This window comes from Schistocerca nitens, chromosome 1 (assembly GCF_023898315.1).
Source record: "Schistocerca nitens isolate TAMUIC-IGC-003100 chromosome 1, iqSchNite1.1, whole genome shotgun sequence".
Lineage (NCBI taxonomy): Eukaryota > Metazoa > Arthropoda > Insecta > Orthoptera > Acrididae > Schistocerca > Schistocerca nitens.
The window spans coordinates 395,442,673-395,469,518 of record NC_064614.1 but is presented as its reverse complement, the minus strand read 5'-3'; the positions used below and the strand labels follow the sequence as shown (position 1 = coordinate 395,469,518).

The 26,846-nt window shown below is 40.4% G+C and overlaps 1 protein-coding gene across 1 annotated transcript in view; it reads left to right on the top strand.

Moving 5' to 3' along the window:
• Positions 1-26,846, top strand: part of LOC126249469 (protein sidekick) — a 452,637-nt gene that overhangs the window by 306,196 nt on the left and 119,595 nt on the right. The window contains exons 3-8 of the mRNA XM_049951126.1: positions 9,503-9,679; positions 10,660-10,873; positions 10,977-11,150; positions 11,350-11,558; positions 11,738-11,888; positions 11,992-12,119. Coding sequence (XP_049807083.1) covers positions 9,503-9,679; positions 10,660-10,873; positions 10,977-11,150; positions 11,350-11,558; positions 11,738-11,888; positions 11,992-12,119 — 1,053 coding nt within the window. The remainder of the gene's footprint in view (positions 1-9,502; positions 9,680-10,659; positions 10,874-10,976; positions 11,151-11,349; positions 11,559-11,737; positions 11,889-11,991; positions 12,120-26,846) is intronic.

Sequence of the window (26,846 nt, the reverse complement as noted above, 5' to 3'; positions counted from 1 at the left end):
AACTATAAAAACCATCTGCCTACATTCGCGTAGTTTCTTCCTCAAATTCAACGGGAAGCACACTTCATTCTCGTTGCGAAACATTGCCTATTCATTGCCTAACTTCGATCCGTACCAGGCATACCTTCTCATGTTTCGAAAGGCTGGTGCACACACAGTCCAATGAACAATTGAATGTATTTTGCTTGTCTTAACGTGTAGCAGTTTCGTGTTTATCTTGAGGTAATTCAGGCGCGCTCTGGAGTTTATTAATAATATTTTTCACCTGATGATAAATGTATACGTCACATGGCCGACACAGGGGAGTACAGTTTGGAGGAATAATTTTCACAGTGCATGTAGCTTTTCCAGCACTGTCCACAAACGGTCCGTCGTATAATGTGTTCTCTCTGTTACCACTGCATGAATCAACATGTAACAAAAAATCATTTCTTTACCGTATGATTTCATTAGACTGTAAATAGCATCTGTACAGCTCTTTCGTGAATTTGCCTGATTTTGAGCAGCTGACGACCACATTTCCGTATTCTGACTCCAAACGTTCAATTTCTTTAGCAACTCTAGGTCCGAATTTATTTCCGACCTCCAGCATACATACGAACGTGGTAGAAATTCACCGGCGAATGTCAACGCTTTCGTCAAATTTCTCTTTTGCACAAAAACTGTTTTTGATCCTCGAAACTACAGTGATCGATGATACGTTGATTCGTAATTGAAACCCATTTGATCGGTATTAAGATTTGAACTGTAATCGCCCATTATCAGCACTGTTTTGTTTTCTGAATGATTCTGCTGCTGCTACAGTCTCTCCAAATGTTGCGACGTCATTTGCACTAACGAATGTAGTCACTTTTCCCTGACGTACTCCGTGTTTTATTTTAAAATTCTTTTTCCACTTCCCACTTGCAAAGAATGAAAAGTTTTCCGATAGACACGGAACGGCGATAACCATTGCCCATTGTTGCAGTGTACGCATTGTCATTTGTTCGTGGCACATCCGAGCATACTTAAATTTTTCACATGTTTCGGTATCAATTAGACACAGCTCATTGAATTTAGTTCCTCCTTGTTTTACGTCTTGTTTCCGTTTCCTCAAGTATCCTTTCCTGCGTAAACGAGAAAAACCGCTTTGTTGGACGCTTTTCGATGAATAATTGGGATGAGCTTCAGAGAAGGCAACTGCTTTTAATGGAATGTACGTCGATGGAGGTGCCTGACAGTTGAATGGGTCAAAACATTCATCCACGTCTTTATCGTCGAGTGTCGAGAGTACACTGCAAAGAACAAAATTCTGAATGGTGGGCTCGATGTGGTTCCCAAGTTGTGCAGCGACCGTAAACCATAAAATTACCAAATAAGCATCAACCAGTCCCAAATCATGTTTTCTTTATTTACTTTTGCAAATCGATTTCAACTGAATAATAGCCATCATCGGTGCTTTCAACGAATATGTGCCCTGAGTAGTAACACTGTCTTAAGCAGAGGTCAAACATAAAGTGATGACATATTCGTTAAAAGCACCGATGATGGCTGTTAACCAATTGAAATCGATTTGCAAAAGTAAATAAAGAAAACACGATTTTGCGACTGGTTGCTGCTTATTTGGTAATTTTAAGAACAAAATTTTCATGTTAATAGTGGACGAGGAAATCCGAAAATTAACAGATAGTAGTAAGGAAACGCTTACCCCACCATACAAACCTTCTTCATCAGTCTCGCTGTTTAAAGTGAGGTTATATTCTGTACACTCTTCGTCACGAGTCGACTCGTTTGCGATTCGTTCGCCCACCGCTATTGTTTGCGTTTAAAAAATCGGAGACGCTTTCAGAAAGGAGAGATCTCTCCTCGTGTAAACAGACAATGCATAGCGTAAGGCATTCGTGAGAGTTCTCATTTCTTCGTCAAATTCCTCCATTCTGTCGCCATGATATTCGCTGGTTGATGAATTCTCACAAAAAAAAGCAAGAGGAAAACGCAAAAAACAAAAAAGAACTGATTTGTGATTGATAACTGCAAATCCACCAGTGATTTTGAGCTCAAGGGAGAAATGAGAACAAATAAGAAAGTTAATCCAATGGTTAAAGTGACTCGGAAAAGGTTTAGAAAATTTAAAAATATTACATTTGAAGCAAATAACCGAAAAAAAGGAACTTGACAGGAATCGAACCCGCCATCTTAGGTTTTCCAGGCATTTGCGCAATCCATTACGCTTCGACGGCAGTTGAAACTTAATTTAATGCACTAGAGGAACAGGCTAAATTGTTTTCCCGCTTTTACTCGTGAACGAGGGCGGCCCACCAGGGCGAATGGATTCAGGGTATGATACCTGGGTTCGTAACCTACACCACCATGTAGGTGGTTGCAAAAGGTCGATTGCACAACTGGGGATCTCTCCTTGTAAGTGTAGATTCGCCAGGCTTATGATTACCTGAATACTTCTCTAGGAAGCTTTTAAATACAGGGTATTCAATTTCCATCAAGCATAACACAAATCTTTCGTGAAGATAAGAACTGTGGGAGCCACTGGCTGTTATATCAGAAGAGACTTGCTGTTTGAACTTATTCTTCCTTGTAATATTTACCTTTTTGTTTTGTGGTAGATATGTGCTGTGATATTAGAAACCGCTGCTCAGTCGACACGGATTTTTCAAAAAATGGTTCAAATGGCTCTGAGCACTATGGGACTTAACATCTGAGGTCATCAGTCCCCCAGAACATAGAACTACTTAAACCTAACTAACCTAAGGACATCACACACATCCATGCTCGAGGCAGGATTCGAACCTGCTACCACAGCAGCAGCGCGGTTCCAGACTGAAGCGCCTAGAACCGCTCGGACACAGCGGCCGGCGACACGGATTTTTCACAAGCATCACAAAACAGTACTTTACCATATGTGCTCAAAGACTGGTTTGGGAAATCGTCAATATATTTTTGCAATTTTAAACAGAGCGGTTGCTTATCCTTTGTCATTATTATGTACATAGAAAAAGCCACACGCACAGACTGAAATACGCAACTTTTATACTTGAAAGAACTTAGACGCGAAAATCACACATGACGCGTAGCGGCAAAACTCATAGTTATTAGTCTTGAATGACACGGACGGTAAGTTATACATACAGCTAGCGCACTACCTTGTGGAAGTGCGGGCAGACATTGCACGAGTATAACAGTAAGGAAACGTTTAATGCTGCAGCTCCATTGCTCGCATCGCTGGCGTAAACTAGCCCATTTGTTTGTAAGGTGTAATTATTTTGCGTTGTACGCGAAAGACAATCGAATGACGAAACAGAAAACGTGGGGGAATAGAAATAATGTAACATATCTACGACGAAGACGGCGTATCAGGTACCGTCTGTAAACTTCTCCGTGAGCCCTTGCACCCTGTTTAGACTGATAGATTTCAAGGACGTCGAGGGTAACCGATAGCCTTTACCATCGAAAGAAATTGCGCTTTAGCTGCCTTAATTTAATACCATAGTCATTACTACAAACAAGAACCACATTTAATAATAGCGTGTTTATAAAATGTGTTTTCATGAAAGCATGTAGCTTTGGTGAGAGATCTCCACTAGAGTAAGTGGCTAATAGGGAAGGGTATGTTGACAGCAGTGGACGACATGCCAAAAGGTGCTCTCCCCCTTCACGCTCCGGAAGAGATTTTGCTTCTATCCGTCTTTCCATAATCCCTGGGAAGCAACAGTAAAAGCCTTGCAGGCCATCTCAAAGACAAGGCAGCTTCTGATGGAGCGATTTGTGTTTTCGCTTAGTCCAATCCGAGGCCAGGAATCGCACTGTGAAGTGTCGTTTAATGAATTTTTTTATTGCTGACACACTTTTAAAAAAAATCAGTTTTATCTAATGTAGCGTTGAAATCATGGATTTATGTTATTTTGATGACAAAATATGGATTAAATTTTGAAATATGGGAAAGTTACATTTTGCGACTCCAAATGTCATGATTTATGCAGGAAACTTCAAAAAGAATGAAATTTACTTAAAACGAAAAAAAAGTATTTACATACTAATCCGGGCTCTACAAATCATGATGGCGAGTGCATTCTGCGTGGTGCACCTAAAATCTGGTGCGTTTCGTGATGAGAAATGCGCCCCGTCTGAGGATGGCTGTGCATTGGTTGCTGTGAAGAGTGGAGGGGAAAGGAGGAATTGTAACACCACCCTTAAATGTAAAGCACCGCAAATTTCTACACTTCATAAAAAGTGTTATGTAGTTTGACAACATATACTCCTATGCAAGAAGTTATCATAAAATTTTAACTCTTTCTGCCTCTCTCTCTCTTCTTTTTTAGTCATGTAACTGGTTTGATGTGGCCTGCCATGGAATCCTCTCCTGTGTCCATCTTTTCATCTCACAGTAGTGCTTGCAACCTACCAGTTCCTTGCTGGATGTATTCCAGTCTGCCTCTTACACTACAGTTTCTACTGTACAGCTACCCCCCACCCCTCAATACCATGGAAGTTATTCCCTGATGTCTTAACAGATGTCCTTTTAGCCTGTCCCTTCTTCTTTTCGGTGTTTTTCATATATACTTTTCCTCATTGATTCTGCAGGCAACCTTATCAGTCCACACAATTTTCAGCATTTCTTCTGTACCACTATATCTGTTCTGTTCTGTTCTGGTTTTCCCACAGTCCATATTTCACTACCATACAATGCTGTGCTCCAAACACCCGTTCTCAGAAATTTCTTCGTCAAATTAAGGCCTTTGTTTTATACTGGTAGGTTTCTCTTGGCCAGGAATCCCATTTTTGCCAATATTAGTATGCTTTTTATGTCCTCCTTGCTCCGTCCATTGCGAGTTAGCGTGCTGCTTAAGTAGCAGAACTGCTTAACTTAATCTACTACTTACTGTTCCCACTTCTGCTACTTCTCAGTACTTTCATCTTTCTGCGATGTACTCTAATCCATATTCTGTACTCATTAGACTGTTCATTGCATTCAACAGAACCTATAATTCTTTTTCACTTTCACTGAGGATAGCAGTGTCACCAGCGAATCTCTTGAGGATAGCAGTGTCATCAGTGAATCTCTGAGGATAGCAGTGTCATCAGCGAATCTCATCATTGATATGCTTCCACATTGAATTTTAATCCCACTTATGAACCTTTCTTTCATTTCCGTCATTGCTTTTTCAATGTATAGATTGAACAGTAGGGCAAGAGACTTCATAGCTGTCTCATGTTCTTCTTAATTCGAGCATTTCATTCTCGATCTTCCACTCTTGCACCTCTTATATAGCCGGCCGGGATGGCCGAGCGGTTCTAGGCCCTACAGTCTGGAACCGCGTGACCGCTACAGTCGCAGGTTCAAATCCTGCCTCGGGCATGGATGTGTGTGATGTCGTTAGGTTAGTAAGGTTTAAGTAGTTCTAAGTTCTAGGTGACTGATGACCTCAGAAGTCCCATAGTGCTCAGAGCCATTTTAACCTCCCCGATGTTATTCAATCTGTATATTAAGCAAGCAGTAAAGGAAGCAAAAGAAAAATTCAGAGTAGGTATTAAAATTCATGGAGAAGAAGTAAAAACTTTGAGGTTCGCCGATGACATTGTAATTCTGTCAGAGACAGCCAAGGACTTGGAAGAGCAGTTGAACGGAATGGACAGTGTCTTGAAAGGAGGATATAAGATGAACATCAACAAAAGCAAAACGAGGATAATGGAATGTAGTCAAATTAAATCGGGTGATGCTGAGGGGATTAGATTAGTAAATGTGACACTTAAAGTAGTAAAGGAGTTTTGCTATTTAGGTAGTAAAATAACTGATGATGGTCAAAGTAGAGAGGATATAAAATGTAGACTGGCAATGGCAAGGAAATCGTTTCTGAAGAAGAGAAATTTGTTAATGTTGAGTATACTTAAGTGTCAGGAAGTCATTTCTGAAAGTATTTGTATGGAGTGTAGCCATGTATGGAAGTGAAACATGGACGATAACTAGTTTGGACAAGAAGAGAATAGAAGCTTTCGAAATGTGGTGCTACAGAAGAATGCTGAAGATTAGATGGGTAGATCACATAACTAATGAGGAGGTGTTGAATAGGATTGGGGAGAAGAGAAGTTTGTGGCACAACTTGACTAGAAGAAGGGATCGGTTGGTAGGACATGTTTTGATGCATCAAGGGATCACAAATTTAGCATTGGAGGGCAGCGTGGAGGGTAAAAATCGTAGAGGGAGACCAAGAGATGAATACACTAAGCAGATTCAGAAGGATGTAGGTTGCAGTAGGTACTGGGAGATGAAGAAGCTTGCACAGGATAGAGTAGCCTGGATAGCTGCATCAAACCAGTCTCAGGACTGAAGACCACAACAACAACAACAACAACAACAACAACAAGAACAACAATATATTACCTTCTTTCCCTACAGCTTACTCCTGTTTTTCTCAGAATTTTGAACATCTTGCACTATTCTATGTTGTCGAACATTTTTTCCAGATCGACAAAGCTTATGGATGTGTCACTATTTTTCTTCAGACTCGCTTCAGTTAACAAGCACAGCATCAGAACTACCTCTCTAGTGTCTTTAGTATTAAACTATCACATCGAAAAAATTAAGCAGTGACAATGAAACTTGGTGGTGGTGCCAGTAATTTTCTATATGTTCACCGTTTAATGCGACACCTTTTTTTTTTCTAAAGGAAGGATAATTTAGCGTAGAACTTGGTTGTAGAAGTATCTGTTTTGACTATTCAAACAACATTCCACCTCAAATATCACCATTCTTGGAATGTCTGCTACGTAATGGTTTCTTTATCGTAGGAAAGTGGAAGAAGGCATGGGATATCATTATTCAACAAGCCCAAAGAAGCAGCATGTACAATATCTTCTCTTTTTTTTGAACACACACACACCTCTGCCTCTAGATAGCTTACCGCTTCATCAGGAGATTTCGGTATCATACTCCTGTGGCAGTTTGCCCTCTGCCAAGACCATAATCTGTTAGCACAATGCTATGGCAGTCCCAAAAAAATTCTATATCACCTTGCTTGGAGATGGTTTGGTCTTAATTTTCGGCGGAACCACGTTTCCCCTACTTGCTGTGCACCTCTTTCTTGGGGTTAGAGTGATAAGGCCAGAACTCATGCATGGAGATTAGATGGCATAAGAAGTCATCTGGATCGTTATGGTCCAGCTGAAACATTTCTGCAGTTGTCTCGGTTCGTCTCAGAATTATAGTGGCATCACTCTTAAACGAACCTCAAAAATTTCTGTTTCTTCTACCTGCCTTTAATTCCCTTTCCCTCCTTTCTCAACTTGTGCTTCTCCTTCTTATAAATGCAATCTGGTTTCTGTACAAGTTTTTATCAGTGATGTCTTCAGAATTTCAAATACTGTCATTCAGTCCACAATGTCAAAAGCTGTCTCTAAACTTACAAATTCTATACTGACGGAAAAAAATTTGCAACACCAAGAAGGAGTTGTGCGACAGAAATGAAAATTGGTGTGCTGTTTCTACACCAGGAAGGTGACATCCATTCAACCTTTGCACCAGTCGCATGAGTAGCGATAGTAGTGTCACTATGTGGATGCAAATCAGGTTTGCTTTAAAGACGTGCTGTAAAGATTGTGAGCATTAATTACCTTGTAGATAGGACGCCGTGAGTTGATTTCATTCAAAAATGCCTGCAAGGTGGCAGAGACAGGTTTGCTTCAAATACATGCTGCAAAAGTCATGAGCGTTAGTTGCCTTTGGGATTGAACATGGTGAATTGATTTTAGCATGGAAGGCAATGCAGAGGCCAATATCAATACTTCATCGAGTTTGAACGAGGTTGTGTAATACGGCTATGAGAAGCTAGATGTTCCTTTTGTGGTATTGCAGAAGGACGTGGTCACGAGAATGTACCATTGTAAGAAGACCAGGCTCTGGACGGCCACATGGCACTACCGAGAGGGAAGACCATCTTGTTCGGCACATGGCTTTGGTGCATTCAACTGCATCTGCAGCAGTAATTTGAGCAGCACTTGGCACCACAATGACACCGAACTGATACAAATTGCGTAGTTCAAGGGTAGCTCCAAGGTAGATGCCCTGTATTGTGCATCCCACTGTCCCCAAACCACCACCATTTGCAACTTCAGTGGGTCATGTGAGAGTTCATAAGACAGCAGGGTGGAGGTCTGTTGTGTTTTCTGATGAAAGCTGGTTCTGTCTCAGTGTCATTGATGGCCATGGGTTGGTTAGAAGGAGGCCAGTTCAGGTCCTGTAACCAGCCTGTCTGCATGTTAGCCAGACTGGACCTAAACCTGTAGCTGCGGTCTGGGGTACAATTTTGCGTGATAGCAGAAGCACACTCGTGGTTCTCCTCCCACACACAGACAGCAAATTAGTTGGTCAATCTGGAGATTTGACCTATTGTGCTGCCATTCGTGAACAGCATTCCAGCGCGTGTTTTCTAATTGGATAACACTCACTCAAGTACCGCTGTGGTAACCTGTCTACAGAGTGTCGACATATTGCCTTGGCCTGCTCGATCACCAGATCTGTCTCCAATCGAGCACATATGAGACGTCATTGGATGACAACTCCAGCAGCATTCACAAACTGCATTTACCGTGCAAGTTCAACAGGCATGGAACTCCATCCCACAAACTGATATCCAGCACTTGTGCAACACAATGCATGCACATTTGCATGCTTGCATGCAACATTCCGGCAGTTACATCTGTTATTAATGTACCAGATTTAGAATGGCTTTTCTCGTGCTTACATTAACCTGTTATCGTGCTATTTTAATCACTTAAAAATGTTATATAAACAAATGTATTCCCAATATTTCATTACTGTACGTTACATATTTTTTGGTGTTACAATTGTTTCGCGGTCAGTGGACCCTATCCTCTAAGGTAGGTGGTAAGGTCAATAGTGCATTGCGTATTCCTACACTTCTCCTGAACTGTAACTCATCCTAAGGTCAGGCTGTACCAGTTTTTCCATTCTGTAAATAATTTGTGTCAGTATTTTGCAATCATGACTTATTAAACGTCTGGTTTCATAACAAGCCTGTATGCACCTATCGGCACCTATATTTTTCGGCTTTGGAATTATTATATTTCATTGTAGCCTAAGACTATTGCCTGTGTCTATAATATCTTGCGTACCGCTTAGAATAGTTTTGTCATGGCTGCTTCTCCCAAGGATTTCAATAATTCTGAGGAAATGGCATTTATTCCAGGAGCCTTGTTTCAACTTAAGATCTTTCACTGCTCTGTGAAATTCTTCTTGCAAGTCATCTTCATATACCTACTCATTCATTTTCCTTGTATAGCCCTTCTGCTTTTAAGTTTACCTTTGTGCTTAGTACTGGCTCAGGAGGCATGTATCTCTCTCCTTGTCATGCGTGCTTCAACAGCCTGGCATTTGTTTTATGGCCATTCTTTCTAAGCCATTTTATGTTGGACAATAGTTTTCTGCTAGTCTGTTTACTCTTGTATTGTAATTTTGTGCGTAAATTACCATTCAAATTTTCTTTTATTCCAGGTCACCCTCCTCCAAAATACAGATGGCTTAAAGATGGAGTTGTCCTTAATGACTTTTCATCAGAACCTTTCTACAAGATCATCAACATCCGGAAAGAGGACAAAGGAAGTTACCAGTGTATTGCAAAAAATGATGCTGGATCAATTTTTAGTGAGAAACTGGATGTCACTGTTGCATGTGCGTAAAAAAGTAGTATAAAATGTCAGATTTCTAACATGTCTAAACCTTTTTGTGCCTTGTTTAGTAATTGCACATTTTACGATGACAGATCTTAAATAGAAATGCAATTATTTGTTAAAAAAAATAAATTCAAATGACATTATGGAAACATAGACACCAAGTCAAGTAGCACTAATTTATGAAAAACGTGCACAGTATTTATGAAGTGTTTATATTTAAAATAAATTAGTGTTCTTTAATGATTAGCAGTACTTGCTTACTGTACCTCACTCTTTTCAAGTCATTCCACATGCTTTTAAAGTAAAATTGCAACATACTTTAGTATCTGTTTGACTTTTCGTGGTAAATCACTAGCCATCAAAGCCTTGGCTAAGCTGATGGGGAGTTAAAAACTGCAGAGCATATTATATAGATGTGTGCAGTTTTCTAAAATATGACAGAGCTGTAGAGTGTAGCTGACCATAGAGAAAATCGCATTTGTGTAATCCAGAAAGCATGTATATTCCCACAGTTAGCACAACAAAGTGGCAATAGATTATTTTGGAACAATCACTGAAAGAGAGAACACGAGGAAATGTCATTGAGAAGAAAAAGGAACTCTTCATTTAATAATGAGAGTAGCCTGTCATTTAGCTTTGAACGTGTAGTAGCTCAATTGTTATCCTATTGTCTGACAGTTTAAGCAACACAAATATTTTAAACAGAAAATTTGTCATTATGAAGTACATGTTGTGACAAGGATTTATGAAGTGTATCCTCCATGCAGAATCAGATCTATTTACTTTAAACTGTTAAAAATTTCCTGTGCATCATTGCAAGTTTTATGTTCCATTTTAGTGCCTGAAAGTTTCATTGTTTATGCTGCTCAAATTAATTTAATAATTTTCGTCCTTTTACTCTTAGGGTATTTTGTGCAGAGTTTACTTAACGGACTGTTCTTTTTTGTGCATTCCTTTGTAATTACAATTGTTTTTCAGATATGGGTATATTTGAAGATACTGAAGAGAAGATAGTGACTGTTGAATCGGGCAAGGCAGCTGTTTTGGATCTGCCAAGAATAGATAGCCATCCACAGCCCTCTGTGACGTGGATGTCCGATAGTGGCACACTTCCATATGACAGAAAATATGCCTTCACATCCGGACAACTTATTATTCTGTCAGCTGATTCAGGAGACCAGAGAGCATATAGGTTTTGAAATTTATAAATAGATTTTACATTTGTAGCATAATATAATTATTTAATGTATGGATAGTTTAACAGCAGAAAAGCCTATTCTTTTTGTTATGCACAGGGCTCGAGCAACAAATACACAAATTGGAAAGGAAGAAAACAGTGCATACATAAGGTTGAAAGTTGAGGGAGATTCTGGAAAAGAAGTTGCACCTGAAATTATCATAAAGCCGCAAGATATGCATGTTGTTAAAGGACAACAATTGGCTGAACTGAAATGTATAGCAAATGCAAGGTAAATGACTGCTAGGTCAGGAAATTAATGTATAACTATTGAACAGACTGTTACTAGGCACCTCCGGCTTTTTAACTTCTTTCTTTATTTCCTTATTATATTTCGATGTAGTGTTAAACATTATTTTCAAAAGACATTCCATAATTTTGTAGAGAATTTTTCTAGTTGAAATAGTTATGAATTATTTCAAATTCTGTAGACCCTTGCACGAGTTGGAGATACTGTGGATGAAAGATGGAATTATGATAGAGAATGCAGGCATATCATATGACTTCAGTTCATTGTGGAACAATACACTATCGTTATTGAACGCTAATCTGACTTACACGGGCCAGTACTCGTGCCAAGTTAGACTACGCAGTGGTGGTTTTCCAGTGGTTTCAGCATCTGCAAATGTCATGGTTCTTGGTGAGTTCACTACCACAACCTTTTTAATGAAGTAATGAAACATATTTTTTGTGATGCACTGAAGATCCTTTCTGACTTAGTTGGTTTTTTTAAGAGTGTAAAAAAGTTAAGAACATGAATATAAGACATGAGCTAAAGATTGTTAAATGCTATATCATTTTGTACAATTTGTTTGACAGAGAAACCATCATTTGCAACCAATCTGAGAACTGAAACTTTGGGAGAATATGGAGCAACGATTTCAATTCCATGTGAAGCCTTTGGCGTTCCCATGCCTAACATTGTTTGGTTTCGGAACACTGAAAAGGTTGACTCAATACCAGGCAATAAGTATGTCTTTTATGTATGATTTTGTGTTTTGTGATATGTATTCTAAAAGTTGGTTAGAAGTGAAAGAAATTTACATTTTCACGACTGCATTTCAACTTTTCAGGTACACTGTTGTAGAAGATGGATCTTTAGTTATAAAAAAGCTAACTATGGAAGATTCTGGAATGTTTCAGTGCTTGGCAGCAAACGAGGCGGGAGAAGACTCAGCATACACATGGCTGAAAGTAAAAAGTAAGAATCTTAACATCAGTTCACATTGCATAAAATGTTGATGTAGGCTTCCAGGAGGAATGTTTAATGAAGATGTGTGTTCATTCTTTATGCAGAATTACTTAGTTGTATATCTAATTACTGACTATGATTAAATACAGGGTGTATGAAAAAGAACTCCCTAGTTTTAATGTGTCCTACAATCTATTCTAGTTTGTGATGTTTGATTCATCAACTCTAAAATATTGGCTCCCCTGCAGTTTGCAGGTCTGCTTGACCTTGAGATGGTACCAGTGCTGTTTTCTTCCTCTGTTCCCTCAGTTCAGTACAGGCGTGCTTGCAGTGCAGTGCAGAACAACTCAGCAACAATGTGTACTGCGCAACAGAAAGTGCAGTGTGTTATTTGGCTTGTGAAAACTGAGTCAGTTATAACAGTGTGATGTAATTTTAGACATCAGTATGGTAAGAACCACCTACAGCAAAAACGAAATCCCACTGGAATTTTTCTTTTGGGACCACATAAAAAATGTTGAGTACAGTGAAAAGGTCGGAGACATCAGTCATTTACCAGAAAGAATCATCACGGTGGTTGGGACAGGTACACCTGAAATGTTGGTGAATACGTGGTGAGAAGTGGACTATCATCTCGACATGTGCAGGGCAATAAATGGATCCCACGTTGAAGCCTATGAACATTAAACAAAACTTGAAGGAATTATCTTTCATGATATGTACTCATTGATGTAGTTTTTCATTAATTTCCCCATTAAATTTGTACTTCACACTAGGGAGTTCTTTTTCAAACACCCTGTATTTGTATTTCATTCTTTTGAATGTCATTAAAGTGATTAACTGAAAACTATGTTTATCTGTGTTCAGTTACATTAAAACATTACGTACAAGTCTGTGTAAGTTACATAATAATTATGTATAAGTATTTTTACGTGGATAATGTGTGCAGTTTCATTTAAGTGATTTCATAAGTTTTTGTCTTTGCAAACCACTTCTTTTTCATATTATTTGGTTGGGGAAGGTTGAAGTAACCCAAAACATTTCTTTTTCATATTGTTTGGTAGGGGGAAGATGAATTGAATGCACTTTCCTGGAATGACTGGTACTGTTGTTGTCTGGAATGCTCAAAGATACTTTTGTGGTGATAGTAGACTCGGTATATTAAGAGTGTCAAAACTGACATTTACATAATTTTTATCTGCCTTGCACTTGTTTATGTCCATTTCGTTATCCTGCAAATAATACATGACAGTTTTTTCCTGGCTGTCTTTTGGGATCCCCTATTTCCTGCTTCATATGTGATGAGAATATAGTTGAGGACCTGTGTGCCAGAATACAAATCCTCACTCTGAACATTTGACACAGAGACAGTTTTTTTTTTTTTTTTTTTTACATCTTGTTTTGTGATGTGTAATCACACTTCATCTGGAATTTTATGCAGTATTTTTACTGCTTCCTTATGCTGAATAAGTACTTTATTCAGATCATGTAGCAAACCTTACAGAACTCAGTTTATTGTATTCCCCTATTTTGAGTGTAGTTTTATTCCTTTGGAACAGTTTGTTAGTGTTACCCTGTACATTGTGAAAGATAAGACACCAAATATGCAAGAGGAATGCCATAAGAGGCATAACACACTCTGTAGGAAGTAAGACATTATGATCCAATTTCCTGCATAGTGAAGACTCCTGCTCAGTTATGATGAAGAATACTTGCAAGTTGTGACATGGTCGTTCCTTTTTAAGAGTAAAGAACTGATTTAGAAATTTGAAACTAAATATATTTCATCTTGACACTGAGTGTTGATATAACATTATTGATGCCATGGAGCCTGATTTCATTATGATTTCATTTGCTACTACTACTACTACTACTACTACTACTACCACCATCATCAAACACCATCACGAGTACTACGTACCACGATCATGACCATTACTGCAAGGGCTGATCAACAAAGACTGAGACTGAGTATTGGTGGATAACTTCAGGTAACCTCAGTGAAGTGTTCATAATTTCATGTGGCATTGTCTTTACGATTATACATAATCATCTGCATATGAGCTGTGTCTGTGCCTGCTGGTTGCCTCATTTGTTAACTCTTGAACAAAATGCTGTGCAATTGGGAACAAGCCGTGAAGTGCTGTCTCTCTTTGATGATGTGTTTTTAGAACTAATTATCACCGCCAATGATTAATCGCAGCATCATTATGATCCTGAAGGAAAATAAGCCAGCACAGTGTGGAAATCACCAGGTTTTCCAACATCAAATAAGGCAAAAGTTGTTCTATCTGCAGGGGAATTACATTTTTTGACTGTCATAGAACGATTTGCCAGCATGCAGTTCCTCCTCACACTACTGTTACAGCAGCATACTACATGTCAGTATAGACTAAACTGAAGAAGCGTATTGCAAGGAACTGACGAGAACTTTTTCGGACTGATGACAATTTGCGGCCTTGTGTCACAAATCATTTAATGCAGTTTCTGGCTCAGTTCAACATTACCTGTCTACCGCATCTACATTATAGCCCCAATTTGCACCCTGTGATTTTTTTTGTTCTCATCACTAAAGGTAAAGCTTCAGGAAATTCCATTTAAGAACTCTGAAACAATGCTCAAGAAAATGAGGCAATTCTCAAAAACCTGACAAAGAATGACCTGCACCATGTGTCGAGGACTGGTAGATGTGCTGTAAAAAGTGCATTCAAGTAGGAGGAGGGATACTTTGAAGAAGACCATGTTAACATTGAAATGGAGTAATAAACATCTGTAAAAAATAAATTAGTAAATAAATTGATGAGTCCTCATATTATTATCAGTATTTCCACAAAGTATATTTTTGATTCATTAATTCATTCTACTCATTATGTCATTTTTGTATGCTGTCCTTTGGATGTGTAAAGAGAATCATGAAGAAATAAATAGATACTAATACCAAAATATTACTTTAATTGGCTCTAAGGCCTATGCAGAAGAGAAGAAAGAAGCTGATGTGATGATTGCTGAGATAACAGCTGGAAATGTTGGTGGCTTGCATGCATCAGTCTATCAAATGTCACAGATGAGATACCATGACTCTTTCCAATGTATCTTACCCTTAAATAGCTACACTTAAGAAACATTTTCTGCAGTCCTTGATTCCCAAGTGCTAAATTGGCTGTATCAGGCAATCATCATAAACTGTTATAGCATCTAGCATACTTAGCCATGTATTTGAGCAGCTGCATCAAACTGTATTATTTTGCTTTGTGTTGATTATTTAATAACTAATGAGAAAACAGTTCCACGTGAACCTCAGACAGCTAAAATATCAGAAATTGTTAGCAAAAAGAAACAAAGCACCTCTACCTTGTTAATTTTGTTGGTAGCTCCGATTCCAGAGAAGCATCAAAAAAGTAAAAAAATTTCCATAATTAGCCACACAGTCACGTAATTTCCAAAACAAGAAAAAAAATTTGTTTCAGGAATGTTGTGGAGATAGGTTAGGGCAGCTAGGTGCAGTCGGGAAGTTAGATGGATGGTGGTGGGGGGGGGGGGGGCAGTGGAAAAGGAGAGAAGTTAAAAGACTGTGGGTGCGTTGGTGGAATAGAGGGGTGTGTAATTCCGGGTTGGGAACAGGGAAGGGGATAAGTGGGTGTAGGACAATGGCTAATGAAGGTTGAGGTCAGGAGGGTTACAGGAACATAGAATATACTGCAGGGAGAGTACCCACCTGTGCGATTCAAAAAAGCTAATGTTAGTAGGAAGGATACAGATGGCACAGACTGTGAAGTAGTCATTTAAATGAAGAATGTTGTGTTGGGCAGAATGCTCAGTAACTGCGTAGTCCAGCTGTTTCTTGTCCACAGTTTGTCAGTGGCCATTCATCCGGACAGAAATCGTGTTGGTTGTCATTATGGGAACACAGAATATACTGCAGGAAGAGTTCCCACATGTGTAATTCAAAAAAGCTAATTGTTATAACGTCAAGTTGAACACATATATTTCAAAAACGACACAACACATGTAAGTCACAGAGCAAGTAGGCAAAGTAAGACACATGTACACGGTAACATTCAAATCAGCATTGAGTCCAAGTCTAGCAGCCATTGGCTGGCTGGCCGCTCAGGTGGAATGGCTGTTGCATGGCTGACAGACAGTGCTGCATGTAGAGGACACGCGTAACTGTGCGGTGGCACTTTGAAAGATCGACGAGTCACAACACTTTTCCCCCCTTTGAATTTTTTGTACTGGTCTTGATGGAGGTGGCCTGTAGATTGCTAACATCCATAGGTGTTGTTTTACTGGGCATAAAGTCTCGAGGAGGAGACTTCCCGTATGGACGGAAGTGTCCCTGATGATAACGGGTTGAGATGACAGTAGATGTAGGGATCGAATCTGCTGGGGCCCCGTGCACCAATCTGCCCATTGCGTCAAGTCCGGTTGATATGACAGGAGACATGGGCGATGTGTCGGGCGTCTGTAGGAGAAGCAGGCACGTAGAGTTGCTCCGACAGATGATGGTCATCCAGTTCCTGCTTGGGCACGTCTCCTGGTGGCGTCCGTTCTTGTGCTGGCACCGAGATGATGGTGTGAGGGCTGCGTTGTGAGTAATGGGAGATGCCAAGATCCCGAGCGTCAGGTAGAGCTGAAGGTGGTGTAGTGGCATTTGGAACAGGCGTTGCCGGCACACGAGGCCGAAGCTGGTCTGAATGACGCACTGCAACACCCGTGACCGTCTGGATTTCATACAGGCGTCGGCCACGGTGTCGTAAGATGCGGCCAGGTCTCCATTTCGCCGCCTGCAATATCCCCGTACCCATACAAGGTCACCGGCGGTGAACCGGCCAAGCGAAGGCACCCGTGGCCGTGAGGTGGAAGGCCGCAGAAGATGAAGTAGCGTGTGGGGCTGTTGGCCATGTAAGAGCTCAGCCGAGCTGTGGTCGCCCATGGGTGTGAAACGGTAAGAAGCCAGAAATTGGAGAAGCCCATCAGCAGCAGCAGAAGAAGTCAGGAGTTTCCTCATTTGAGCCTTAAATGTGCAGACCATTCGTTCAGCCTCACCGTTTGACTGTGGATGGAACGGAGGGGCCGTGACATGCATGACGCCGTGACGGGCACAAAAGTCCGCAAATTCGGAAGAGGCAAATTGCGGACCATTATCAGTAACAAGAGTAGAGGGAAGGCCTTCCGAAGAGAAAATGCGCTAGAGCACTTGTGGTTGCCACGGTGGTAGGTGACGTGCAACGGACAATGAAAGGAAAGTTAGAGTAGGCATCAATAACGAGAAGCCCATAAGTACCTAAAAAAGGTCCCGCAAAGTCAGCATGAATACGCTCCCAGGGCTTCTCAGGCGAAGGCCACGGTGACAAAGATGACTTCGGGGCGGCGGCCTGTGACGCACAAGGGCCGCAGGCAGCGACCATGTGTGCGACTTCAGAGTCGATGCTGGGCCAGTACACATGACGGCGCGCCAGAGATTTTGTGCGAGAGACACCCCAGTGCCCTTGGTGAAGGAGGCGCAATACTGAAGCATGCAAAGACGCAGGTACCACAACATGCGGCGAAGCATTGTCGGTGAAAAGGAGGATAACACCATCCCTAGCCGTGAGGCGGTAGCACCAAGCGTAGTAGTTCCACAACGCATCAGACGTCTTAGCAGACGGACGATCTGGCCAACCCTTCACAACACAGCGTAAAACCCGGGAGAGGGTAGGATCGAAAACCCGTAGCAGCCGCCAGCTGGTCGCCAGTGATAGGGAACCAGTCCACAACCCGCTGCTCAGCAACATCCAGGTGGAAACACAAAAGTTCGTCCCTGTCGAATGCCAGATCAGGACCCATGGGAAGGCGAGACAGTGCATCAGCATTCGCATGTTGAGCCATCGGCCGGAAATGAATTTCATAATTGAAACAAGACAGTAAAGAACCCAACGCTGGAGGCGGTGTGCAGCCTTGTCGGGAAGTGACGTTGATGGATGAAACAAGGAAACAAGTGGTTTGTGGCCCGTAACAAGATGAAATTTGGATCCATAAAGAAAAACACCGAGATTATGAAGAGCATAAATAATGGCCAAAGCTTCTTTTTCAATTTGAGAATATTTTCGTTGGGCATCCGTGAGCGTTTTGGAGGCATAAGCAATGGGTTGTTCAGAACCGTCAGAAAAACGGTTCGCAAGGACTGCACCTACCCCGTATTGAGAGACGTCTGTGGCAAGAACAAGATGTTGGCCAGGTCGATAAGTAGCCAGGCACGGGGCCTGTTTCAGCATAGTTTTCAATTTCTGGAAAGCTGCATCGCATGATGCGGACCAGTGAAAAGGCTCATTTTTATGCAACAGGCGATGCAGCGGCTGAGCCACCGAAGCCGCAGACGGTAAAAACCTGTGATAGTATGCTATTTTCCCCAAGAAGGTCTGCAGTTCCGCAACAGATGTAGGGCGAGGAAGGGCATCGATTGTTTGCTGGAGCGGACGAATACCATCCCGAGAGAGTTGAAACCCCAAGTACATGATAGATGCCTGAAAAAATTGTGATTTCTGAATATTACACTTAAGACCGGCAGTCTGTAAGACATGAAGAAGTGTGCGGAGATTCTGAAGATGTTCTTCAGTGGTGGCGCCAGTGACAACAATGTCGTCCATGTAAGTGATGCAGGGAGCAATAATTGTTCCAAGAATCACTGAAAGAGAGCAGGGGCGCTGGCAACCCCGAATGGCAATCGTTGGTATTGATAGAGGCCGAAAGGCGTGTTAAGGACCAGAAACTGCCGAGAAGCAGTGTCAAGAGGAAGTTGATGATAAGCTTCTGACAGGTCAATTTTAGAAAAATACTGGCCTTCAGCAAGTTTAGTGAACAATTCTTCAGGTCGGGGCATAGGGTAAGTGTCGATGAGGCATTGAGCATTTACAGTGGCTTTGAAACCGCCACAGAGATGAATATCACCATTGGGCTTAGCAACGACAACGACAGGAGAGGACCACTCACTGGAAGTGACAGGAAGCAAGACCCTGGAAGCAGTGAGACGATTCAGCTCCCATTTGACCTGATCATGAAGGGCCACCGGAATGGGCCAAGCCCGAAAAAACTTAGGCTGAGCAGTAGGTTTGGGCGTGATATGAGCTTCAAAATTGTTTGCACGGCCTAACCCAGGAGGAAAAAGGGACGAAAATGTCGTCGACAAGGAATACAATTGAGCATAAGGAATAGCATCAGACACGAGATTGACAGAGTCATCTATAGAGAACCCAAAAACGCGAAATCCATCGAAACCAAAAAGATTTTCCGCGTTACTATGGTCGACCACAAATGTGGTAACAGTGCAAACGACGGATTTGTAAGGTACCTCAGCATTAAATTGTCCCAAGAGAGAAATCTTCTGTTTATTGTACGCCCGTAATTGCCGAGTGACAGGTGATAGGATTGAAGAACCCAACTGAAGATACGTCTGAGAATTGATGATAGTGGCAGCAGAACCAGTATCCACCTGCATGCAAACATCCCGACCAAGGATTTGGACAGTGAGGAATACCTTCCCTGAAAGGGAAGAAGTACCATTGACAGACAACATAGAAGCAGAATCAGCGTCACGGTCATGAACATCAGGCATGTGGTCAGATTTGCAAACGGATGACACATGACCCTTCTTTTTGCAATTGTGACACACGGCCCAACGTTGGGGACAATCCTCTCGTGAATGTTTCGTAAAACACTGCGGACGTGAAGGAAGTTGCCGGGGGTTTTGCTGCAGTTTCTTATAGGTTTGTTTACTGGTAGGCCGAGGCTACGCTTGGGAGCGTACTGCGGCCACGTTGGCCGGCGGGGACACGCCGTACGCGTCATCAACAGCACACAGAGGTTGTATTTCCCCAACGTCACCCCAAGCTCTGTTTGCACTCCAGCAGCGCGAGAAATTTCAAACGACTGCGCGATGGATAGGACTTCATCTAGAGTCGGATTTGCCAACTGAAGGGCATGTTGCCTAACTTCTTTGTTGGGCACCGACCGGATAATAGCATCCCATACCATGGAATCGGCATAGGATTCTTTGTGAACTGCAGTAACAAATTTGACACTTTCTACTGAGGCCGTGAAGTTCAGCAGCCCAAGCGCGATAGGATTGATTCGGTTGTTTTTGACAGTGATAAAAGGCAACACGAGAGGCTACCACATGCGTTTTCTTTTGAAAATAGATAGACAAAAGTGAGCACGTTTCAGCAAAGGACAAAGACGCAGGATCTTTCAAAGGAGCTAATTGCGACAACAGCTGATACATTTGCAGTGAAATCCGTGAAAGGAACAGAGACTTACATGTTTTTTCGTCCGTGACATGAAATGCCAAGAAGTGCTGTCGAAGACATTTTTCGTAATCAGACGTCTTCCGCCGTCTCGTCATAAGGAGGAAAAGGAGATATAGACAATGACGAGAAACACCCGGCATTTAATGCCGTGACGAAATCGCGAATCGCCGATGTGAGAAGTGTTTGCTGTTCAATGAGACCTTGCAATAGTTGCTCTAAAGTAGCCATGGAAACCTGTGGGTCAACGATGAAAAGAAAAAATCCACTACCTCATCGCCAAATGTTATAACGTCAAGTTGATCACATATATTTCAAAAACGACATAACACATGTAAGTCACAGAGCAAGTAGACAAAGTAAGACACATGTACACGGTAACATTCAAATCAGCACTGAGTCCAAGTCTAGCGGCCGCTGGCTGGCTGGCCGCTCAGGTGGCGCGGCTGCTGCATGGCTGGCAGACAGTGCTGCATGTAGAGGACACGCTTAACTGCGCGGTGGCACTTTGAAAGATCAGCGAGTCACAACACTAATATGTCAGTAGGAAGGACACAGATGGCAGAAACTTTGAGGTACTCATTTAAATGAAGAATGTTGTTTTGGGCAGCTTGCTCAGCAACTGGATGGTCCAGCTGTTTCTTGTCCACAGTTTGTCAGTGGCCATTCATCCGGACAGCAATCTTGTTGGTTGTCATGTCCACATAGAACACAGCACAGTGGTTGTAGCTTAGCTTGTAAATCACATGGCTGTTTTCACAGGTAGACCTGCCTCGATGGGATGGACGTGACTGTAATGGAGTAGGTGGTGGAGTGAGGATATATCGGACAGGTCTTGTATCTAGGTCTATTACAGGGGTAGGAACCATGAGGTAAGAGGTTGTGAACAGGAATTGTGGAGCAATTAGGGCTGTTCATAAAATACTGATACATCAATATTTTTTCCATAAAATATCGACATATATCAGCGATATTTTTTCACTGATATATCAATATTTTTTTTCATAATTCTTGGTAAATATTTGAAATTTTTCTTTTGAAATTGTAATAGAACATAATTTTGCTTTCACTGTATGAAGGAGTCTTACTACTTTTTGAGCCTTCATCACGTTCAGTCTTTCCCTTTGACTGTGTGAAGCAAGTATAGATGCCACAAGAAGAAGTCCGATTGCACTGGGGGAGTGGTGGTGTGAATGGAATAACAAGATATCTGATGTGAAGTAATAGCACACCACTTGCGTTAAAAAACAGTTAACAGGGAAGTCGACATAAAGTGTTTTGGATAAATCTGATATGTTACGACACCGAATATTGGACCATTGGACACCTTTTATTGTGCCACTTACATGCAGTTTCCATTGTTAGCAAAGTGATTATTGCCAAGCATGAACTTGCATCGTTTTCCTTTCAGTTCTTGCTCCAACGGGGATAAGCAGGCTGCTAGCATCTTTATGTACAGAATATCTAATCGTAAATCAAAACTTAAAGAAGCATTTCTAAAACTGTCAGTATATTTACAATGTGCAGCCGATATGTTTTTTGGCCAGTACATCAATAATTTTTCCGGCGATATGTTTATATATCGATAATTTTTTATATATATATTGATGGCCGATAGTGATATTTTTTAAAATATCGATATATTGGATTCACAGTATTTCTAGAAACAGCAAAAATCCTAGTAGGGATAAATGAGGATATTGTATATGTTTGGTGAGCGATGGAATACTGCTGTGGGAGGGGTGGAAAGGGAAGTCGGCACGACAGGGTGTAGTCGAAACTCTGGTGGAGAATCTGATTCAGTTGCTCCAATCCTGGGTGGCCCGGAGTCATGAGGGGAATGCTACTCTATGGCTGGACAGTGGGACTTTGGGAGGTGAGAGGTGACTGGAGAGATAAGGCACAGTAAATCTGTTTTATACAAGGTTGGATGGGTAATTATGGTTTGTAAAGACCTCAGTGAAATCTTTGTTATATTTTGAGAGGGACTGCTCCTCACTGCAGATCCTATGACCATGGGTGGCTAGGCTGTATGGAAGGAATTCTTGATATGGAATGGGTGGCAGCTGTCGAAGTGGAGGTATTGTTGGTGGTTGATACATTTGATATGGATGGAGGTACGGATGTAGCCATTTTTGAGGTGGAGGTCAACATCAAGGAAGGCGGCTTGTTCGGACCAGGTGAAGAGAATAGGGGAGAAGGTAAGAATGTGGATAGGGTGTCGTTACCCTCAATACATATCACGAAGATGTCATCAATGAATCTGAACGAAGTGAAACTAGATAAGGGGTTTGAGATTCTGTGTGGTCAGAAAGGATGGCCACAAATAGGTTGGCATTGGATGGTGCCATGTGGCTGCCCAGCTATACCCCGGATTTGTTTGCCATATTCCCTCCTGTATTTTCCTGTGTTGAAAATAATAAATTTGGTTTTTAACCATATTGTTCAGTGTGGAAGGTCAACATATACTGTTTAGCAACTTCTAATTTTTGTTGTGGAAGATAATGATTTATTATTTGACAAACTGTAATTTATTTCAAAAATCATTGTTAGTCATTGGCATATAATTATTATTATTTTGTAAAAAATTATCAATAAGTTGTTCTTTATTAGATAGCTTGCATAGTTCTCTGAATTAATGTTTTCATACAGAGCTTCGAAGAAGGGTACGTTGGGCCGCACCTAATGTTGTAAGAGTTCGACAGTCTGATCTATCATCTCGAAGCTTTCATCTTTTGAGTGGGAGTAAGATCCGTAATTTTTGATTGATTTTTTATAATATGGTAGTTATTAGATGCCACACAACACTTCTGTGATGTAGATTAGCAGAGCACTTCACATTATAGTACTGCATTGTTCTGTTATGTATTTTGGCACCAAGTGGCATCTATAGTCACAAGCAATGCATGGAATGTATGTTTTGACTTCAGTTTGCAAGCTGCTCTTTGTTTTACCCAGTGGATTGTTTTTTAAAAAAGCAGGTGCATATATACAAAATGTTTTATGGAATAAGTTATGAAGGAGGTGGTGTGAATGATGTAATAAAGAGGAAACTAAATTTCAAAAAATGCACCACTAAAATTCGATGTATGTAACCATTCTTTGTATATGTACCTGCGCTTATGTGTTACACTTTGTTTGTCATTGTGCTAGCCATATTCATAGCATATACTACCATAAAAAATAGAATTTTATTACAAAAATGTAATTCCAGGATGGAAGCAAAAACAAATATAAGGAAAGGCAACCAAGAACTTGTTAATGATTAATGAATGGCATATACACTCATAAAACTGCACTAGCTTTCCAATTTACATTCTTTTTTTAGTGGTAGTCCATATTGTCATACACACAGACTGAAGCAGTATTGCACTGGTTTTATTATTTGTCCAACTGTAAATGAAGCATTAAGAAGATAGTGTCTGTGGTGGTTGGTGATGATGATGATGATGATGGTGTGTGTGTGTGTGTGTGTGTGTGTGTGTGTGTGTGTGTGTGTGTGTGGGTGGGTGGGTGGGTGGGTGGGTGTGTAAGAATGAATGCTAATGTGTTTTTTCTGACCTGGTCTAAGTGGCAAATATAAATTGAGTGTAAGAGTGTTTTTGCCATGTAATATGTGATAAGTGTGTATTTTATCTTGCAGGAATGTCATGTATTGTGAGCTTCCTTTAATGTTTTAGACTTGTTTTTAATTTTATATATATTTTATAATGTCTGACAAGTGTGAAGCACATAGAGTATTCAAAGAGGTGAGTGGCATGTGACAGTTGTGGGTGTATATTTCAGGGGTGCAATTGTAGTGTGGAATTCTGCAGGGCAACTCTTTAAGTTTATCCCGTGGAACTGTAGGCCATGGAGAAGAGATAAGGTAATTACTGAGCTGATAGAAAAGATATGTGCACTTCAGGCTGAATCACATTTTTTGAAATGTGAATTAGATTTTCTGAAATTTGAGTTAGACAGACTGAAGACTGTGAGAAGTGGGCAAAGGCAGAAAACAAGGGCTGAAAAGTGAACAGTTCTATGGTCACTCTGAAATAACATGTGATAAAATTTGTTTGTCTTGTTACCTGAAGTAGTTGTGGTGGGAAGCAGAGGGTAGCAGAATGACAGAAATGTAACTTAAGCAAAGCCTGAAATGCAGGGAACTAAGAAAAAATTGTCTTGCCGTTAGGTAGAAGTCATAGGAGGGGATGCTACAGGACAAATTAGGATCAGGTTACCAGGTTCCAAGTATTTTGAAACCAAGTGCCAGTCTTAGCAGGTGATGGGGAACATAGTGCCATTATGTGAGGACTTTTGTGAAGGAAATTTGGTGACGAGTGTAAGTGGACCTTTGATAAACATGGATGAAATAGGTGCAGCAACAGCTCATATAAATTTGGGATTGATGCAGATTTGACACCTCCATGATCAGGTTGGGGTAAACACTGCTGAAATCCTTTGTAAACACTGACTGAAATAAGGTCTCACACTAGTGCTGTGCCTGTTACTGCAGGTGGCAGACACTAGGTATGACCTAGAACTGGGTAAGAGTGTGAGCAATAAGTTGGCCAAGGTTCATGCAGAAAATATGCAGTGGGCCACAGTCACACAAATCCTTGTAATTAGTAGTGTCAGAGAAGTATCTTTCTATGTTTCAGTCGGGCAGGTTTAAAGGAAATTACTGTGGCAGAAGACTCCTACAAATATGTAACAAATTACTGAAAAGAGCAGTATTAGCTTATTTTATCATAATATCAGGGGTTTAAGATACAAGGTTATTATTATTAAAGGTAACATGAAAAATCCTGCCTGAATGCTTTGTAACCACAGGTATAGAGAAGTTAAATGTAAGTGTTTATAAATTAGCAGCTTCCTTTTTTAAAGATGTCACAAACTAAAAAAAAATTAAATAAGTAAATTTTGCACAGATCAGTACATTACAACATCTGCTTGTGAGCTGATGAAAAAATACATCATTTACAATTTTAAATGTATACAGATCTGCACTGGGAAACTTTCACCTGTTTGTTAGGAACCATGGTTCTTTACTGCACTATCTGTCAGACAGAAGGAAGCAACCAGCGATGTGTGGTAATTTAAATGTAGATTTTCTAAAGTGTTCTGAAAGGAAAAATGTCCTGTAAACACAATTTGGACTATACAATTTGGTTTCAGTAATTAATTTTCCAACATGGTTATGTCAAAATAGCAGTACACACTGTTTGATAATGTGTTAGATAATCATACCAAACAAATAAATGCATATCCATTAGTTAACACATACGAGACTGGCCTCAATCTTTCAGGGATAGGGCAGCACGACAAGCTTTTAACACATAACTCCCCCCCCCCCCCCCCTCCTAAAAGTATAGCTTTATTACTGTGAATGCAATAAATTTATGTGATGTTTCATGTCAAGAAATGAAACCTATTTTACCCAGTTTTAAAAATTTTGTCAAGAAATATTAAAATTAACAGATGTACTAAATATTTTTCTAAATTGTAATTCTTCTTGCATTTTACGTAAGTATTATAATCAGTCGTAATAGACATGCAGCAACATAGGAAATTGCAAATGGTGTGTTTAGAACTATTATTGGCTAGATTTCTGCAAATGGTATTTCTCTTAATTTAAAAAAAAAACATGGCATATTCAATTCTACACATCAAAGGACACAACAAAAGTGATAAATTTAAAGCATGAGAGGGAGTTTTAAGCAAAGAACAATCTTCAAAATGTTTGGTTGTAGATGTTGATGAGAATTCAAATTGGGGGAAAAGACTTTTAAAGCTTCCTAAAGAACAGAATTCAACCAATTTTGCACTTTTACCTTGGAGATAGCTAAATAATAGAGTTAATATAATTTGCTTATTTCCATTTGGTAATGTCACATGGAACTGTTATTTTGGAGTAACTCAGCGTGGTGCTCACACTTGACCATCTTGTAGATAAAGAGTTAAGTAACCACTGCGTCACATTAGGTCTACACATTTTATCTCATGAAATTTGTTGTAAATAATCTATTAGCGTTAGGAAGGAAATTGCTAGGAGGAGAATTGACTTAACCTCAATGTGGGAAGAACAAAAATTTTTGATCTCTTACACAATGATATTCAATTTTTGACTGATAGCAAAGCTAAATATGAAAATCAACTGAAGAAGTTCCTTCTGGGAAAATTCACCTATTCCACACAAGAATATTTGTTTAGAAGCTTGATAGTTTATTTATGCAAAAGTTTTACTTGCCTACTTATGTTATTAAATTATTTTTCTCTGTTATGTGAACTTCTCTGTAAATGTTCAGCATGCCACCATATTTGAAATCCAAATTAAGTTAATATTCTGTGACCCATTCCACGTCATAACAATAAAGCATGCAAATTGAACACATCTATGCAACACCCTAGAATAATCTGCAGATGAGTTGTTGCCTCCCCTCAATTTGTTGAAAGTAGAATTTTAGGATAAACT